Source organism: Aegilops tauschii, chromosome 7 (assembly GCF_002575655.3).
Source record: "Aegilops tauschii subsp. strangulata cultivar AL8/78 chromosome 7, Aet v6.0, whole genome shotgun sequence".
In the NCBI taxonomy this organism is placed as follows: domain Eukaryota; kingdom Viridiplantae; phylum Streptophyta; class Magnoliopsida; order Poales; family Poaceae; genus Aegilops; species Aegilops tauschii.
In genome coordinates this window covers 210,032,802-210,053,107 of record NC_053041.3, presented here as the reverse complement: position 1 = coordinate 210,053,107, position 20,306 = coordinate 210,032,802, and the positions used below count along the sequence as shown (strand labels likewise).

Below are 20,306 nucleotides of genomic sequence, written 5' to 3'. Positions count from 1 at the left end.
CAAAACCTTTCTGATTGTATCACATACAACCTTTCCTTACGAAAACTGGTAAGGAAACTTGTTTTGACATCCATCTGCCAGATTTCATAAATGCAGCTAATGCTAACATGATTTCGACGGACTTAAGCATCGCTACGGATGAGAAAATCTCATCGTAGTCAACTCCTTGAACTTGTGCAAATACTCTTAGCCACAAGTCGAGCTTCATAGACGGTAACATTACCGTCCACGTCCGTCTTCTTCTCAAAGATCTATTTATCTCGGATTTCATGGCTTCTAACCATTTGTCGGAATATGGGCCCACCATCGCTTCTCCATAGCTCGTAGGTTCAGTATTGTCCAACAACATGATATCTCAGACAGGATCACGTACCACTCTGAAGTAGCATGCATCCTCGTCGTCCTACGAGGTTTGGTAGTGACTTGATCCGAAGTTTCATGATCACTATCATAAGCTTCCACTTCAATTGGTGTAGGTGCCACAGGAACAACTTCCTGTGCCCTGCTACACACTAGTTGAAGTGACGGTTCAATAACCTGATCAAGTCTCCACCATCCTCCCACTCAATTCTTTCGAGAGAAACTTTTCCTCGAGAAAGGAACCGTTTCTAGAAGCAATTACTTTTGCTTCCAGATCTGAAATAGGAGGTATACCCAACTGTTTTGGGTATTCTTATGAAGATGCATTTATCCGCTTTGGGTTCGAGCTTATCAGCCTGAAACTTTTTCACATAAGCCTCGCAGCCCCAAACTTTTAAGAAACGACAACATAGGTTTCTCTAAACGGTGTCGTCTCAACGGAATTGCGTGGTGCCCCTTTTAAAGTGAATGCGGTTGTCTCTAATGCCTAACCCATAAACGATAGTGGTAATTCGATAAGAGACATCATGGTATGCACCATATCCAATAGGGTGCAGCTATGATGTCCGGACACACCATCACGTTATGGTGTTCCAGGCGGTATTAATTGTGAAACACTTTCCACAATGTCTTAATTGTGTGCCAAACTCGTAACTCAGATACTCATCTCTATGATCATATCACAGACATTTTATCCTCTTGTCACGACGATCTTCAACTTCACTCTGAAATTACTTGAACCTTTCAATAATTCAGACTTGTGTTTCATCAAGTAAATACACTCAGCATCTACTCAAATCATCTGTGAAGTAAGAACATAACGATATCCACTGCATGCCTCAGCACTCATTGGACTGCATACATCAAAATGTATTACTTCCAATAAGTTGCTCTCTTGTTCCATCTTACTGAAAACGAGGCCTTTCAGTCATCTTGCCCATGTGGTATGATTTGCATGTCTCAAGTGATTCAAAATCAAGTGAGTCCAAACGATCCATCTGCATGGAGTTTCTTCATGCATATATACCAATAGACATGGTTCGCATGTCTCAATCTTTTCAAAAACGAGTGAGTCCAAAGATCCATTTACATGGAGCTTCTTCATGCGTTCTATACCAATATGACTCAAATTGCAGTGCCACAAGTATGTGGTACTATCATTACTATTTTATATCTTTTGGCACGAACATGTGTATCACTACGATCGAGATTCATTCTAGGTGCAAGACCATTGAAGGTATTATTCAAATAAACAGAGTAACCATTATTCTCCTTAAATGAATAACTGTATTGCGATAAACATAATCCAATCATGCTCAACGCAAACACCAAATCTCGATGGTAGAGGGAGCATGCGATGCTTGATCACATCAACCTTGGAAACACTTCCAACATATATCATCATCTCACCTTTAGCTAGTCTCCGTTTATTCCGCAGCTTTTATTTCGAGTTACTAACACTTAGCAACCGAACCGGTATCTAATACCCTGGTGCTGCTAGGAGTACTAGTAAAGTACACATTCATATAATGTATATCCAATATACTTCTGTCGACCTTGCCTGCCTTCTCATCTACCACGTATCTAGGGTAGTTTTGCTTCAGTGACCGTTCCCCTCATTACAGAAGCACTTAGTCTCGGGTTTGGGTTCAACCTTGGGATTCTTCACTAGAGCAGTAAATGATTTGCTGTTTCATGAAGTATCCCTTTTTGCCCTTGCCCTTCTTGAAACTAGTGGTTTTACTAACCATCAACAATTGATGCTCCTATTTGATTTCTACTTTTGCAGTGTCAAACATTGCGAATAGCTCAAGGATCATCATATCTATCCCTGATATGTTATAGTTCATCACGAAGCTCTAATAGCTTGGTGGCAGTGACTATGGAGAACCATCACTATCTCATCTGGAAGATTAACTCCCACTCGATGCAAGCGATTGTGGTACTCAGACAATCTGAGCACATGCTCAACGATTGAGTTCTTCTCCCTTAGTTTGCAGGCTTAAGAAACTTGTCAGAGGTCTCATACCTCTTGACGTGGGCACTAGTCTGAAATCCCAATTTTAGTCTTCGGAACATCTCATATGTTCTGCGACGTTTCAAAAACGTCTCTTGTGCCACAATTCTAAACCGTTAGCATTACGCACTGAACTATCACGTAGTCATCAAAATGTGTATGTCAGATGTTTCGTAACATCTACAGACGACGCTGAGGTTTAGCACACCGAGCGGTGCATTAAGGACATAAGCCTTCTGTGCAGCAATGAGGACAATCCTCAGTTTACGGACCCAGTCCGCATAATTGCTACTACCAACTTTCAACTAAATTTTCTCTAGGAACATATCTTAAACAGTAGAACTAAAGCGTATGACATAATTTGCAAAGACCTTTTGACTATGTTCATGATAATGAAGTTCATCTGATTAATGAACTCCCACTCAGATAGACATCCCTCTAGTCATCTAAGTGATACATGATCCGAGTCAAACTAGGCCGTGTCCGATCATCACGTGAGACGGACTAGTCATCATCGGTGAACATCTCCATGTTGATCGTATCTGCTATACGACTCATGTTCGACCTTTCGGTCTCTTGTGTTCCGAGGCCATGTCTGTACATGCTAGGCTCGTCAAGTCAACCTAAGTGTTTTGCATGTGTTCCGAGACCATGTCTGTACATGTTAGGCTCGTCAACACCCGTTGTATTCGAACGTTAGAATCTATCACACCCGATCATCACGTGGTGCTTCGAAACAACGAACCTTCGCAACGGTGCACAGTTAGAGGGAACACTTCTCTTGAAATTTTAGTGAGGGATCATCTTATTTATGCTACCGCCGTTCTAAGCAAATAAGATGCATAACATGATAAACATCACATGCAATCAAATAGTGACATGATATGGCAAATATCATTTTGCTCCTTTGATCTCCATCTTCGGGGCACCATGATCATCTTTGTCACCGGCATGACACCATGATCTCCATCATTGCGTCTTCATGAAGTTGTCACGCCAACGATTACTTCTACTTCTATGGCTAACGCGCTTAGCAATAAAGTAAAGTAATTTACATGGCGTTATTCAGTGACACGCAGGTCATACAAAAATAAAGACAACTCCTATGGCTCCTGCTGGTTGTCATACTCATCGACTTGCAAGTCGTGATTCCTATTACAAGAATATGATCAATCTCATACATCACATATATCATTCATCACATCTTCTGGCCATATCACATCACATAGCACATGCTGCAAAAACATGTCAGACGTCCTCTAATTGTTGTTGCAAGTTTTACGTGGCTTGTATAGGTTTCTAGCAAGAACGTTTCTTACCTACGTAAAACCACAACGTGATATGCCAATTTCTATTTACCCTTCATAAGGACCCTTTTCATCGAATCCGTTCCGACTAAAGTGGGAGAGACAGACACCCGCTAGCCACCTTATGCAACTAGTGCATGTCAGTCGGTGGAACCTGTCTCACGTAAGCGTACGTGTAAGGTCGGTCCGGGCCGCTTCATCCCACAATGCCGCCGGAACAAGATAAGACTAGTAGCGGCAAGAAGAATTGGCAACATCTACGCCCACAACTGCTTTGTGTTCTACTCGTGCATAGAAACTACGCATAGACCTAGCTCATGATGCCACTATTGGGGAACGTAGCAGAAATTCAAAATTTTCTACGCATCACCAAGATCAATCTATGGAGTTTACTAGCAACGAGAGGGAAGGAGTGCATCTACATACCCTTGTAGATCGCGAGCGGAAGCGTTCAAGAGAACGGGGTTGATGGAGTCGTACTCGTCGTGATCCAAATCACCGATGATCCTAGCGCCGAACGGACGGCACCTCCGCGTTCAACACACGTACGGAGCAGCGACGTCTCCTCCTTCTTGATCCAGCAAGGGGGAGGAGAGGTTGATGGAGATCCAGCAGCACGACAGCGTGGTGGTGGAAGTAGCGGGATTCCAACAGGGCTTCGCCAAGCGCTGCGGGAGGAGGGAGGTGTGTCACGGGAGGGAGAGGGAGGCGCCAGGGCTTAGGTATTGCTGCCCTCCCTTCCCCCCACTATATATAGGGCCAAGGGAGAGGGGGGGCGCAGCCTTGGCCCTTCCTCCAAGGAAGGGTGCGGCCAGGGAGGAGTCCTTCCTCCCCAAGGCACCTCGGAGGTGCCTTCCCCCTTTAGGACTCTCCGTTTATCTTATCTCTTGGCGCATGGGCCTCTTGGGGCTGGTTCCCTTGGCCCATATAGGCCAAGGCGCACCCCCCACAGCCCATGTGCCCCCCCCGGGGCTGGTGGACCCCTTGGTGGACCCCCGGACCCCTTTCGGCACTACCGGTACAATACCGATAAAGTGCGAAACTTTTCCGGCGACCAAAACAAGACTTCCCATATATAAATCTTTACCTCAAGACCATTCCGGAACTCCTCGTGACGTCCAGGATCTCATCCGGGACTCCGAACAACTTTCGGGTTACCGCATACTAATATCTCTATAACACTAGCGTCACCGAACCTTAAACGTGTAGACCCTACGGGTTCGGGAACCATGCAGACATGACCGAGACGTTCTCCGGCCAATAACCAACAGCGGGATCTGGATACCCATGTTGGCTCCCACATGTTCCACGATGATCTCATCGGATGAACCACGATGTTGAGGATTCAATCAATCCCGTATTCAATTCCCTTTGTCTATCGGTATGTTACTTGCCCGAGATTCGATCGTCGGTATCCCGATACCTTGTTCAATCTCGTTACCGGCAAGTCTCTTTACTCGTTCCGTAACACATCATCCCGTGATCAACTCCTTGGTCACATTGTGCACATTATGATGATGTCCTACCGAGTGGGCCCAGAGATACCTCTCTGTTTACACGGAGTGACAAATCCCAGTCTCGATTCGTGCCAACCCAACAGACACTTTCGGAGATACCTGTAGTGCACCTTTATAGCCACCCAGTTACGTTGTGACGTTTGGTACACCCAAAGCATTCCTACGGTATTCGGGAGTTGCACAATCTCATGGTCTAAGGAAATGATACTTGACATTAGAAAAGCTCTCAGCAAACGAACTACACGATCTTGTGCTAGGCTTAGGATTGGGTCTCGTCCATCACATCATTCTCCTAATGATGTGATCCCGTTATCAACGACATCCAATGTCCATGGTTAGGAAACCGTAACCATCTATTGATCAACGAGCTAGTCAACTAGAGGCTTACTAGGGACATGGTGTTGTCTATGTATCCACACATGTATCTGAGTTTCCTATCAATACAATTCTAGCATGGATAATAAACGATTAACATGAACAAGGAAATATAATAATAACCAATTTATTATTGCCTCTAGGGCATATTTCCAACAGGACCATGGTTATGCTTCTTAATAGTGTATGGTTTGCTTCATGTACTTAACAACTGTGCTTCTACACCTTGTTTAGTTTGCTTCATTTCCATGTTTCATATTATTTTGTAGGCACCATGTTTGTCCCCAAATCAAACTACACATGCTTCCTAAATTCCTGCAGAACTAACTTGAGCGAAAGATCTTGCTTTACTGATTGTGAGCATGCCACGGTCGTCGATGGGGGCATGGCGTGCGACGTGAGATCAAGCATTTCATTGCTCATTGTTTTGTCATCGTGCTGCAAGCAAACAAGCAAGATGCACACTCGGCTGTCAAAGGCCAAGGGCGTCGTACCCTCGATGGTGCCGGCCTCTCTGGTCCTCACCAACTCTTGTGGCTCGCGATGTCAAAACCCACAGATTTGTGGGAAAAAGGAAGGTCATCGAGGCTAGGCCGAACACGATGGATGGAGCAGAGCAGGGAGGGGCTTCGACAGGACCGTAGCGGCGGAGCGACATAGTAGGCAGGAATCCTACAAGCTATGTACAAAGCAACTAAACTTCTAGTAAGCCAAAAAACGGCGGTCATAACACATGGAGTCATACCTAAAAAACAAATAAAACAATACACATGAAACTGCTTTGAGAGAAAAAAATGACTGGATTATGAAGCATAGTTTGTAGTGTTGGAAGAATGATTTTCAGATGATGAAAGCAAAGCATATTTGTATTTCTTGGAATCACATCCCTAATATGCTTGAAGCATGTTTTATTTGTACTCGTGATAATGGTTATTTTTATAGGAAGAATGTCTTATTTTGGTGGTGCAATCCTCTAGGTAGAAAACAAATATGTATTAACCGTAGCAAGTTTAGTTCACTATGGGCGCAAACTCATTGATAAACGGAAGCAAGTTTAATTTTGCATTACACTGGAAAAACATTTTTTATGATGTCAAAGAACATCCACACGAATGGAAGTAAATTTAAATAAAAATGGCATCAAGATGTGCTTCATGAGGAAGCAAATAGCCTCATGCGAAAATCAAGAACATGTACTCATGTGATTTCTGGAAGTAGTTTTCGCCCTGGTTTATGGAAGCACTCGTTAGGAAACAAACTTGGAAAGAATCAGGCGCCATGTTTTCATGATTTCGAGGGAACCATGCAAGGAAGTAATATTCGGGATGGAGAGAGACGCAGGGATGCAGGGCGTGCATTGCGGGAGCGATTAGGAAGCAGCAACAAATTAGGGATTGGAAGCATCTAATCAAACAAGCAGACTACCAGATCGAGCGTACGTCCGGCATCTGACCCAACGGCCTTGGACTGGTCTGATAGTTGTGAACTATCAGTAGTCTGATGGCTAGTGATGCCCGTGATGATATTGATCAATCAGGGAAATTAATTATGATGCATTTGTTCACAGCAAGAAAAATCAAGATTTCACCTTGCTATTTTAGGGACATTTGTTTTAAGAATTTTAAGCTACACGGAAGAATACGCCATCTAGTACATTTCATGAGGGTGTCAAATATAACACAAGTATGCATATAGTTGAGGCATCCAGGAAATCTCTTGCACTCTGAGACCAATAGAATTCATCTCAGTGTACTAATCAATAGTTAAAAAATAGCTAGAGATCATTTAGTGTACCAGATAAGTGGAAGTCAAACTAAATAAAAAAACATGAAAAATTAATAAAAACCATGACTATTCCTAGCAATTGATGATCCTATACAGGAAGATCTAGTGCATATCCCATTAGTAAATAATCTAGGCATACAGGTACAGAAGAGCCACAAGCCTGATTGGAGCTTTAGTTTAACATGAAGCAGTTGCTTACGGTCCAGAACATAGTGGCAAAATTGCACCAAGAATAGGATCTGACACTTGCATTGTGGTGTTTTTTCACTGTATATCTGACACACACACACACACACACTACATGCATTCTGCAGATCGGTGACTTACCAAGAGGTAGGTCACGAAATTACCTAGAGCTGCGAGGAAATGGAAATCAAATGAGGGGGAAGAAAAAAAGGATTTTTACCTTCTTCCAGCTGGTGGTGGTCTTGGTTCTTCAAGATTTCTTTTTCCGCAGTTGAGGTGCAGTTGCCGGCGGTATGATAAGAAAACTGTTGCTATTTCACTCTGACGAATTAAACTCACTTGTATGTCATCTCACTTATGCCAAATCATAAATCTTGGTATTGAATATCCTCCTGCATACAAAATCAAATGAAGTTAGACAAGAAAACTACTGCTATTTCATGCAAATAATAAGAGGCGAATTACTCAGCAAGCAGTTTAATCCTGAGAGTGAACACAATATTGCAGTCTCATATGCTCACCAGATTGGTAAAACTTTACAAATCACATTAGAAAAGTACCATGGTAATTTACCTGACAGAGAAAGAGGTCAAGAATATGCAGGATCAAACTGAACCATCAGCTCTCACCGGCTTATTAACCGCAAACTTTACAAAATCCAATTTTTTTTAAATATGACGCCCACGAACAATAATGGATCAAATGGTTGTATCTGATTCCGAACAAACTGAGGCCCCTGCCCAAACAACAAAAAAGGAGTTTCCTGATTCATTAATTTGATGCACCAAGTATAATCCAAATAGGAATATGTAGCACTAAAATTGATGAATGCCCAGAAGTGAACTGATACTTATCTATTTGGGAGAATTTTACTGTATTGATACTGAAACTTTGAGTTTCAGCCATCTGAGTGTTAGTCTAGACAAAGAGCATGTAATTGGACCAGCTGCCTATGATACAAAGGCATTCTTTTAATGCAAGGTGGAAAACTGGGACTAAAATGATCCCTTAAATATCGATCTAGCCAGACCTAACAAGGAACCGAGTGCTTACTCAGAGGACCAAAATTTCGATATATTGACAATATATAGACATAAAACTAACTATACAAAATTAACCAGTGATACACGCAAGATAAAATTGGCAGCCAATTGCATTTTTATTTCAACAAGCACTTGGTATGTACATGGACCAGATGACTGAAAAAGGGTTTGCTGAAGCTCGTGAAAATGCACACTTGACGGGCCATTGGAAATATGAAAACTACCAAGTAGAATCGCATTTGAAAATAATTTTCACATGCACAGATTACTGGGAAAGAATGTCACTTCGCAGGGATGAAGACACGATAATCTGCATGTTTCGAAATTAAACAAAACAGCACCAGTGTTTATACCTAGAAATAAGATGAGAAAGTAATATCTTAATGATCAAAAAACAACTGATAGATATACATGTTCTCTCCTGGCAGGTATATACATGTAATGGTCAAATCTGCCATTGTTCAGATATAACAGATCTGCAGCTATATATACATGTTCTCTAAAAGCATCTATACATGTAATGGTCAAGTAAATAAGATACGGAGGGTAAATATTAAGCGTAACCTTTTAGACATCTTTGAGTTGCTCACCATTAGCAAGGAAAGTGGAAGGTCCTTTTTGCTTGGAGTTTGGCGAGTAGCAGCGGAGGAGCTTCTTCTGTTGCATTTCGCCTGTCCTATAAGATAATCTACCTGCAGAGGACATAACCCTTGTAGATAATCCCCATGTACAGTCCCATAGAAGGAACAAATTCGGCAGAATATAAGTGAAAGCAGTTTGATGCAGACAGGAACTTCATGTTGCTTTTTCTTCCGTCTGCAACAAAAATATATTAACAGAATCAAAACAAATTTAATGGACACACGTGAAGACGCATGTCTATATTTTCTACTCTTGTTCTTTACAATTAGATAGCCATAAGTCCAGGGCAATGGAAAATGTAGACCTGAAGATATTTTCTACTCGGCAGAATATATTTTCTACTCTTGTTCTTTAGAATCAGACTGAACTCTGTATGCTACTTACTCATAAGTCCAGGGCAATGGAAAATGTAGACCTGATGTGTTGCAGAAATGCACATTGCCGTGCAGTTTTGTTTCCGCCATGTCGTACCTCTGAAGAAGAAAAGCTTGAGTTCTCACAGTGCAGTAAGCAAATCAGGAGGGTTCGGGATGAAGAAAACTCACCCCTTTGCGGTCGGTCGGATGGGGCGGAGCTCGCGTTTGGTGAAGACGTGATCCCCAGCGGCAGCGGCGAGGAGGAGGCGGAGATGGCCGGTTCCCGAGGGCCGGACGGGATCTGCAGCTCGCTCCACCCAGGGAGGAAGGATACCTTCCTGAATCCATCCATCCAGGCGGAGGCGGAGGCGACCTCGCGCGGGAAGTAGGCCGGGGCGGAGGCTCGCTGGGTTCGAGGGAGGGGCCAGGTGGGGGTCCGAACCGCCGGGGCACCTAGTGGAGGTGCTCGGCTACTGCAGCGGTTGGGGCGGCGGCTGAGTCGCGGGAACCGGCCGTGAGGCAGGATCCGGTGCGCCTCCAACAGATCTGGGTGGGGGGAGACCGGTGATGGGACCACTGGTCCCGTGGGCGGGGGTGGCGGGGCGGTGGCACTCTGGGGAAGACGGCGGCAACGGCGCGCTCGGGAAGATGGCAGCGGCAGCGGGGTGGCGGCGCTCCAGGGAAGAAGGAGGGTCCGGCGGCGCGCCGGTAGGGTGCGGGGATGACGGCGCGCCGAAAGAAGGCGGGGATGACAGCGCGCCGGAAGGAGGCGGGAGTGGTGGCGCATCGGTAGGAGGCAGCGGCGACGGGATCGGGGGGAGGTTGGGGATCGGATGAGGGGATTTTTTTTAGCGGGTCGGGCAATTCGGGGTGTGAGAAGGGGACGAAAAAACCGACGAAAAAAAACCGGACGAAAGTGGTGGGACGAAAATAAATCCGGAACGGAGACTATACCAACTGAGACATTAGGAATAGAGATAAAAAAGAGCTTCACATCGGAAGCGCAAAAACACTATCAAGGCACTGAGGAGGGATGATGGTACAAAGTGTATAGTAAATGACGATATGAGGGAGATGGCCGCAGGTTTTTATGAACAACTCTTCACATCCGAGGGATCAACTGGGACAAACACATTACTACAGAATATATCACATGCGGTCACACAGGACATGAATGCTTCCCTTGTATCCCCAATCTCAGATGAGGAGATCGAAGAGGCATTGTTTCAAATGGGTTCGACGAAGGCCCCGGGACCGGACGGCCTTCCGGCTCTATTCTATCAGCGACACTGGTCGTTGTTAAGGGAGGATGTGTGTGGAGCAGTGAGGGATTTTCTAAATGGGGTAGCAGCCCCGGGTGCTTTCAACGCTACTGTTATTGTTATGATTCCCAAGGTGAACTCGCCGGAATTGTTATCGCAATTTCGACCTATTAGCCTCTGTAACGTTCTCTACAAGATCGCCACAAAGGTGTTGGCAAACCGCCTGAAGCGCATCCTCCCTATCCTTATCTCTGAGGAGCAGAGTGCGTTCGTGGCAGGGAAGCTTATTTCTGACAATGTCTTGGTTGCATATGAGTGCGTTCATGCTATTTGAACGCGGAAGAGGAAGAAGGCATTGTGTGCGGTGAAGTTGGACATGATGAAAGCATACGATCGGGTGGAGTGGATTTTCTTGGAGCAAATGCTAGGACGGTATGGTTTTGCTCCTGAATGGATTGCTATGATAATGAGGTGTGTAACAACAGCAAGCTTCCGGGTTAAATTAAATGGCGACTTTTCAAGATGTTTCTCTCCTTCCAGGGGGTTACGGCAGGGTGATCCACTCTCACCCTACTTGTTTCTGTTCTGCGTGGAGGGATTCTCGGCCCTACTAAGGAAGGCGCAAAGGTACAAAAGGATTAAGGAGTGAACTTCGGGAGCACTGGCCCCCATGTCACGCACCTTCTCTTTGCAGATGATAGCATTGTCTTTCTTGAAGGGACAAATGAAAATATGGAGGCGCTTAAGGATATATTAACACAGTACGAGGTGGCCTCCGGTCAACGAGTTAACTTGCAAAATTCTTCTATTTTCTTTGGCAAAGGATGTCAAGATGTGATGAAGGCGGAGTTGAAGAACACTTTGGGTGTACAGACGGAAGCTCTGAGTGAGCGGTATTTGGGTCTTCCAACACTGGTTGGGAGATCAAAGGATGGCACTTTCAAATATGTGACGGAGAGCTCTAAAGGAAAGGTGTGTGGATGGAAGGGGCAGGGACTGTCTAAGGCTGCGAGGGAAGTACTTGTCAAATCAGGTCTACAATCTGTACCTACTTTCACCATGAGTTGTTTTTGCCTTACAAAGAAGATGTGCGGAATCCGACTTCTATCTCTTCAAAATTCTGGTGGGGTGAGGCGAACGGTGAGAGGAAAGTACATTGGATCTCATGGCAGAAGATGTGTGAGGCAAAAAGATATGGTGGCATGGGCTTTAGAGACCCGAAGGCGTTTAATCAAGCTTTGCTCGCAAAGCAGGCATGGAGAATCTTGCAGGTGCCGACTTCTTTATGCGCTCGAGTCCTTAAGGCGAGGTATTTCAGCGAGGATTCAATACTTACAGCAACCTGTCCATCGACGGCGTCATACACTTTTCGTAGCATTCTGCACGGGCGTGATCTCCTTAGGGAGGGACTGATCTGGCGCATCGGGGATGGGTCCCAAGTACGCATACACCATGCCAATTGGATCCCACGAAGCAACAACATGAAACCGCTTGGTCAGGTTTATATGCCGGGTGTCACACGGGTTGCACATCTACTGTCCTCGGATGGAATGAGTTGGAACCTGGGAAGGCTGCAGGCAATGTTCACGCCGGAGGACGTGCATGATATACAGCAAATTGCGGTGGGAGGACCCGGCCGGGCAGATTATCTCGCATGGAACTATACAAAGAATGGTTGTTTCACGGTCAAATCAGCATATCACATGTGCATGGCAAAGTTAAGAGCGAGGTCTGGACAGCCAGATACGTCTAGCTCAGTTGCGAAGCATAGAGGATACATGGCATTATGGGACACACAAGTGCCAGCCAAGGCGAAAATTCACATGTGGCGACTAATTAGAAACGGCTTGGCAGTCGGAGCTGAACTTCACCGACGTCGGATTAAACCCGGAGTTTTTTGTGTTGCATGCGGTCGAGAGGAGACTATCTATCACATATTTTGGGCGTGTTAACATTCAGTACAATTCTGGCAGCTACTACACTTAGAAAGGGGAGTTGCGGTGGCGATCCCACCGCCTCAGCTCGGCTCCCAAAGTGCGTTAGCTAGTTGGCTTCTGAACTGGTTCTCTGGTGCTTCTGGCGACAAAAGGGAGGCGATGATACAGGCGACTTACGGCTTGTGACTGTCTCGAAATGAGGCAAGGGAGGGATGGAAAATAGCAGCGCCACATGAAGTAATGGCTACTGTTGTAGCACATATGAAGGAGTGGAAGAGCGTGCACATGGAGCAGAGACAACATGCAGCCCCAACACCGCGCCAGAGATGGCAGCCACCTGATGATGGATGGCTTAAAATCAACTCTGATGGTGCTACGTCTAGGCATGGGGACAAGGGTGGAGGGGGCGCTGTGCTGAGAGATCACCATGGAGCGTTCAGGGCGGGTTTGTGCCACCACTTTCCGAATATTGCTGACCCGGAAGCGACTGAAATTTTGGCGTGCAGAAGGGCTTTGGAACTGGCCAGGGAGATCAATGCACAGCGCATACATCTGGAGTTGGACAGTCAAGCCTTGGTGCAGATGCTAAAACAGCCCACGAAGAACCTGGGCGTCACTGGTCCATGGGTGGAGGATTTAAAGCTTTTGCTGCATTCTTTTCAGGGTTTTAAAGTCTCTTGGGTTAGGAGATCTGCTAATGTTGCCGCGCACAAGTTCGCTAAAGTAGGGGTGGGAGACGAACTATGTAAGGTTTGGTTAGAAGCTCCCCCGGATTTTGTTCTTGATGTAATTTCGGATGACATTCCAAACTTCGTGTTTTAAATAAAGCGGCAGTATTTTTTCCTAAAAAAAGAGAGATAAAAAAGAGCATTCTCAAAACATGGTAGGTACTACCCAAAAATTAGTATATATACTACCTAATCATTGATAGATACTACGAGTATATACTACACGTACATACTCTTGGTTTCGATAGATACCACATACAACATACAAAACGCAAGTGGTGGTAACTACCACTGCTTGTATATATATATATATATATATATATATATATATATCTTCTCTACTACCTAAAAGAAACATAAGGATCCGTCTCCCCTCTTACGTCCTCCACTTCGTCCGACCTCCCCCTCCCGCACTTGCCATGATTTTTAGCCCCAATTAATGGCATTTACTTCCTCCCCAAAAAATAGGGACTGGGATTCTCCTTTCCAGATCGGAGGCTCGGAGCAGCCGATCCCCTCGTCCACGCCCCGTTTTCCTTCCCGCGCCGCCGCACTGATCTGCATCCGTACTCATCCTTCGCCGCCACTCGCCTCGGACCCCTCTCTCTCTCTCTCTCTCGTCCAACCTCCATCCTCACTTTTCCTGCCATGAGCCGCGAGCTCCCTAGTCCTGTCACGACGGCAGATGACAGACAACGTCTCGGAACGTCCTGCTCGAGCACGGCAATGACGGCCTAGAAGCAGCTGTGCGACGAGGGCGGCCTCGAGCAAGCGGTTTGCAGAGGCGCTGGAGTGTGCGGCGCGTTTCTTGTACTTCCATGTTGGTGGTGGCTTTGGTCACGTGAAGGTATTTTGTCCATCGATGGTGTATGTGTGTCAAGATTTCCAGATGCATGTCTGACTTTCTGCTCTGTTTATCTGTAAAACTACAACCCAGCATCAGCATTCTTGGACGTCGGCCCATGTTCCACTTGATCTATGTGCCACTGTGCAGAAAGTCTGAGCCCAAGAAAACTCTACTGCTGCTTCACTGCTTCTGCTAATTAGTCGTATAAAAAAGAGTCCTGAGCAGACAAGTATCCTTTTATTATGTTTATAGTAGATTGCTACCAGTTTTACTTCTCTTTTCTGAACATATTGTTGCGTGTGTGTGTGTTTACAATATGCTATCATAGGATATTTTATTGTTCCAGTCACATTCATATTATAGTTCATTCTTAGCAAATAGTAGTGTCTACTTAATTAATCAGTACTAAGATCTGGTGGCTTTTTTGGTAGTTTAATAAGTATCTTGCATGTCTTATAAGGACTCTTTAGGAAATCCTAAATTTTTATTTTCTCCTTAGTTGATGTGTGTTGTGTCTGGTTAAAATTGTATGACTAATAGCTTTCTTTTCTGTTTTCTCTTCAATTACAGCTTGTGGACACATAGGTCCTGAAAAAGGCAGTCTTGCTGTCTATTGTTGTTTTATAGTTTGTCTAATTCACATCTAGATGTTTTCTGAGGATGTCACATCTAAGCTCCCACAAATAATGTAGCAACAAGGAACAAAAAAAAGCTGAGACAAAAAATAAATAAACCACAAGCATAGTGGACATCAGGTTAGATGTGACACAACTATGTCACGTCTAGATGTGTCCTAGACAGACCCGTTGTTTTAACTGTGTAAATTGGATGGTTAATGAGTAATAAAAATAATAATAAGTATATAATTGTGCATGTTGTCATCTTCAAATTGAATTTTGTACTCCGTTACTTTACTTATCTTGACATTTAGCATAGTTCACACTGCGTGTTTCAATTTCTATAGCTAATTTATAGAGTCCAAAGAAAGAAGAAAAGTTCTACTTATAGAGCATCCAAATCGGGAAGCTGCCGGGAAGAATGCTCATTCTACTAGGAGCATATGTACAATAATAGCAGACCATTATCTGCAGATGATATCCAAAAAGCAGAGATGTGTGCCATGTTTATGCGGGAGAAGTATGGCAAGGTTGACACAAGTAAAGTTTGTGATAAACCTGAGACGACACAAAATAAAAAATCATCTGTCTTCATGAACTCAAATGTGCCTCATGTGCCCAGAAGTTCCCTCGCATCAACTGCTAGAAACAACCTGTTGGCCCAAGCCAATAAACTTCTATAAAGAATGTTGTACCTCTGCCTGATAATCCAGAAATCATGGTCAGTCCAAAGCTAAACAAAGCTCCCAGAGAGCCCCCCATAGAGAAATTGGATTCCAAGTGGATTCGTTGACACATAGCACAAGGTATACCTTTGGTTTGTGCTTCCTCACTTGCCCAATTTCTTAGAATGTTGGATCTTTTCGAGTTCAATAAACTTCTTTGGACAACAAGAACCAGTGAACTTGTAGTTAATGGAGTGTTTGGCGACTTAAGAACTTGAGACAACACCCCAAATTTTGTGAATTGCGTAAACCATAGCTTATATCAAGTTTGATCTCCAAAATAAATAGATGCAGTATAGTATATGAATGGTTATATAGTATATGTAAGATAGCTGACAACTATTGGATTATGGCAATAACTGTAGGATTAGCCAAGTAGAAGCTCAAGTGGGATGGTTATTTGACTGGGTTTTCTTATACACATCTGCAGGTTGCAGAACAACCATGCCTAAGATCATGTGTTGCCGCAATTAACAGGATGTTGAGCATTCTTTATATTTTCTTATTATTTTGTGCGGATGTAGGTCATGGAAGGACGTCTCATGAGAGCAGAGTTTTGGCTCCCACATCCTGGGCTCATCTAAATGCGTTTAAAATATCAAACAAATTCAAAACAGTTATGGTGAAAGATGCTTAGGCGCATGATATTCGTGCAAATTTTGGTGACATTTGGAAATTCGAGGAGCTCGTGGCAAAAAAAATCCGGTTTGAGAGAAACATCTCAGAAACAGTACAGATTTATCTTTTTTGCCGCGCACGTTTCGAATTTCCAATTATCACCAAAAATTGCACGAACATCACGCACATGCGCATCTCGCTTGCAATTTTTTGGGTTGGATTTTTTGATTTATTTTTGTATTTTTTGCGATTTTACTTCATCGGGCTCATCTAAACCCGGGCTCCGAAGTGGATTATTGTTTTCGGGTTCTCTTTCTACTTCCCCCTTTATTATTCCCCTATGTTGCTCTCTAATGGTCTATTCTGTTTTTTTGTGTTGTAGGAAGCGCATCAACCTTCGCTATGATTTTGTTGCCGCTGGCTGCAATCTAATTTTACAACCAGTTCATGCAAGTTATCATTTGCCCTTACTTCATAGAGACATTACAAAGTATCCATTGAATCCAATGTTTTTCTATTTTTTGTGTCACAATAGCTTTTCCATTACGGATATTGCGGTGCTCGTCGAAGCATATCCTTTTTCTTTGTTATTTCATTGTACAATTATTTTCTTTAATCTGGGGTCACCGATCCAGCTTTATTCAAGATCCCCCAGATCCAACTTCTCGTTTGATTATTATAGTTCATATCCAAGGAATGCGTGTTTATTTTGGATCACGTTATTTATCATGTCAGTAGTACCAATTCCCTTACTAGTGCATTTGATTAGTAGTGTGGGGCTACTTCCAAGAGGGTGTGTTTGGAGATGTCAATGAAAAGGAAGGAACGGGGCGTATAGTGGTCCCAGTAGATGAATGGAGCCAGTCCTATGCTAGAAAATAGGATGGCATTTGCTTGATGCATTCACATGATTATATGTACCCTGTGGAAACAAACAGGCTGCAATACTTTTCAGGTGCACATTGGTCATAGTAGAGGTGGAAGTTAAATGTAATACCCATGAAGTTGAATTATGACCTTGATTATCATTTCTTAATACTCCATATTTTGTATCCCGTTGCAACGCACGGGCATTCACCTAGTGTGTGTGTGTGTGTGTGTGTGTATATATATATATCATCAAACCCGACTTTGCAAATTGGGCATTGTGGAAGAATCGGGATGTGTTGTCCAGCCATGACACCTAAGCATGGTAAAACACCCTTTAGCACCTTCCATCCAAAATGTTTTATTTTCCCTGGGAAACGGAGTTGCCACAATTCCTTCCAGACCGGCTTCATGTGAACACTGACCATTTGACGCACAAACCATACTCGGGAGAGGAAAAGGGGAGAGCGAGCTCGACACTAACATAAACCTTTTGTATAGAGATCGCCGTCGAACTCTAAACTATAGGACAAAAACCCGTTACCACCAAAGGCAGAAATGATCCATGCCCAAGATACATCGGGAATACTCCTACCAGTGATCAGCACAATAAGGCCCTCTCGATCTCCTTGCGACCCTCCCTCCCTTCCGATCTCCTCGAGCCGCCGCCGCCCCTCCCTTCCGATCCCGTCCCTCCTGATCTCCTCCCCCCCGATCCCCTCCCTACCGATCTAATCTAGGGCTTCGAGCCACCACTGTTCCTCTCCTCACCGCCCCCGGAGCTTCGTAGGGCAAAGCCTAGGCAAGGGATGATGGTGGCGGCATGATCCGCGCGGGTGTCCTGGACATGTGCTTCGTCTGGCATCGACGACGCAGCGATGAGGGCCCCTCCGCCGTCAATGGATCACCCAGGCGGTGGTGCGGCTTCGGTCGTGCAGTTTCCCGGCGGCACACCTCACCCATGGGCATGCTGGATGACGGAGGAGGTCGATCTGCTGGTCCAGCCGGGCATGGACGTGATTTTCCAGTGAAAGCTTGCTTCAGCCTCGGCCAGAACCATCAACGACGGCGCCCCGCGGGCATCGTTACCTCGTTGGAGGCATTGTGGGGCGATCCATGTTCCCTATGTGCCTCAGGGGAAACCCCAGATTCGGGCTTTCCGGATCAGATGATGGCGAGGTTCATGCATCATCACCTCCATCAGGGCTTCATCTCTGGGGTTGTACATCGGCTGGAGGGACAAGTGTTTGGCTTGGTAGCTGGGTGCAGGTCTCCGTATCCTTCTCGTGCAGTGATCAAGGTGGAGCGGCGTGCCATCTACAGTATCGACGACGATGAGTCTTGATGGCAAGGTGTAGCAGGGTCTCGGCGTTGGAATGTTGTTTGATGGGCGTGCATGAGGCTAGCGTTGTCCGGCGTCGTAATGGCGTTGATGGCAGAAGGGTCTAAAAAGATCAATGCATTGATTGCTCCTGAAGATGGGACTGCTGAAAGTGCTAGTTATCGACTAGAGGGGGGTGAATAGGCGATTTTTATGAAAGTCTTCAAAACATGGAAGTTTCGAAGACAAACAATAGAAATGAACCTATTAACATGCAGCGGAAGGTAGACTACACTAGGCAGGCCATAGTCAAGTATTCAATGAAGTGAAAGCACTAAGACTAATAGCAGCTAGGTAGTGATGATCAGGATGGAAGATAGTATGAAGCCAAACAACAATAGAAGTCACACAGTGAAGTCAAACAGGTAACATAGGCAGGTAATGACTTCACGAAGACAAACTGTAAATAAAGAGAGGGAGAAGATAGAACCAGTCGCTTGGTGAGGACAAAGATTTGTTGGACCAGTTCCAGTTGCTGTGACAACTGTACGTCTGGTTAGGGAGGCTGAGATTTAACTCAGAAGACCGCGTCTTCACCTTATTCCCCTTGAGCTAAGGACACCCAGTCCTCGCCCAATCACTCTGGTAAGTCTTCAAGGTAGACTTCCAAACCTTTATAGACTTCGTTCACCGGCGATCCACAATGACTCTTGGATGCTCAGAACGTGACGCCTAACCGGCTGGAGGATTCACAGTCCTCAAGTGTAACAAGTCTTCAGGTCACGCAGACAGAAAGACTTCAGTGATGCCTAACACTCTTTGGCTCTGGGTGTTTGGGCTTTGTCCTTGCAATAATTTCTCTCTCTCAAAAGCTTCGAGGTGGGTTGCTCTCAAACGACAAAAGTCGTGCACTAACTCTGAGCAGCCACCAATTTATGGTGTAGGGGGTGGGCCATTTATAGCCACTAGGCAACCTGACCTTATTTGTCCGAAATGACCCTGGGTCACTAAGGAACTGACACGTGTTCCAATGGTCAGATTTCAAACACACGCGCCAGCTTGACTTGGGCTACAAGTAAAGCTGACTCATCCAACTCTGGATAAGATTTGCTCTCATTGTCTTCGCTCGAAGATATAGGATTTGGTTGAGCATCACTTCAGTCACTCTGACTTTGTTCACTTGGACCCCACTTAACAGTATGGTGGTTCCTATGACTCAACAAAGAAGAAAAAGGAAACTACGAAACAACTATGTCTTCGCACTCCCTAGTCTTCACGTGAATGTCTTCTCGAGTCATAAGCTTCGATGTGATTGTCTTCACATACCACCATTGTCTTAAATGTCTTCACTCATTTTTAGGGGTCATCTCCGGTAGGTAAACCGAATCAATGAGGGACTACTACCTATGTTATCCTGCAATTCTCACAAACACATTAGTCCCTCAACCAGGTTTGTCGTCAATACTCCAAAACCAACTAGGGGTGGCACTAGATGCACTTACAATCTCCCCCTTTTTGGTGATTGATGACAAACTGGTTGAAGTTTTCAACGGGGATAAAAGTATGTGAAATTGTAAAGGATTAAGGTATTGTCTTCATAAGTAGCAAAAGGCTCCCCCTGAAGATGTGCATATAAGTATTTTGCTTTTGGAATGCAAATGCACATGGCAGGTTGTACTTGTGGAGATCCTCTTCAACTTATGAAGGCAATTCATCACGCATGATTAGATATAACGAAGATAATGACATGCATAATGAAAAATGGACGTCTGCAATATGACTTCGTGTGGGATTTA

The 20,306-nt window shown here is 44.7% G+C and overlaps 1 protein-coding gene across 9 annotated transcripts; it reads right to left on the bottom strand.

Moving 5' to 3' along the window:
- Positions 1-5,743: 5,743 nt before the first annotated feature.
- LOC109754906 (uncharacterized) lies at positions 5,744-10,450 on the bottom strand. 9 transcript variants are annotated; one of them, XR_006666792.2, is made up of 6 exons: positions 9,778-10,415; positions 9,648-9,705; positions 9,155-9,406; positions 8,121-8,283; positions 7,768-7,939; positions 5,744-7,299 (listed from the first exon to the last, which is right to left on the bottom strand). XR_006666792.2 is itself a non-coding variant. In XM_045231544.2 (4 exons), exons 1-4 carry the CDS (start codon positions 9,934-9,936, stop codon positions 7,913-7,915), a joined length of 501 nt encoding a protein of 166 aa, XP_045087479.1. In that variant the 5' UTR covers positions 9,937-10,422; the 3' UTR covers positions 7,315-7,912. The 9 variants fall into 9 exon arrangements, 3 of the variants coding, with proteins under 3 accessions (XP_045087479.1, XP_020169386.1, XP_020169387.1); XR_012190328.1 differs by lacking the exon at positions 5,744-7,299 and having other exon boundaries at positions 7,315-7,939; positions 9,181-9,406; positions 9,617-9,705; positions 9,778-10,450; XR_002230801.4 differs by lacking the exon at positions 5,744-7,299 and having other exon boundaries at positions 7,315-7,939; positions 9,181-9,282; positions 9,617-9,705; positions 9,778-10,446.
- Between the last annotated feature and the right edge of the window lie 9,856 nt (positions 10,451-20,306).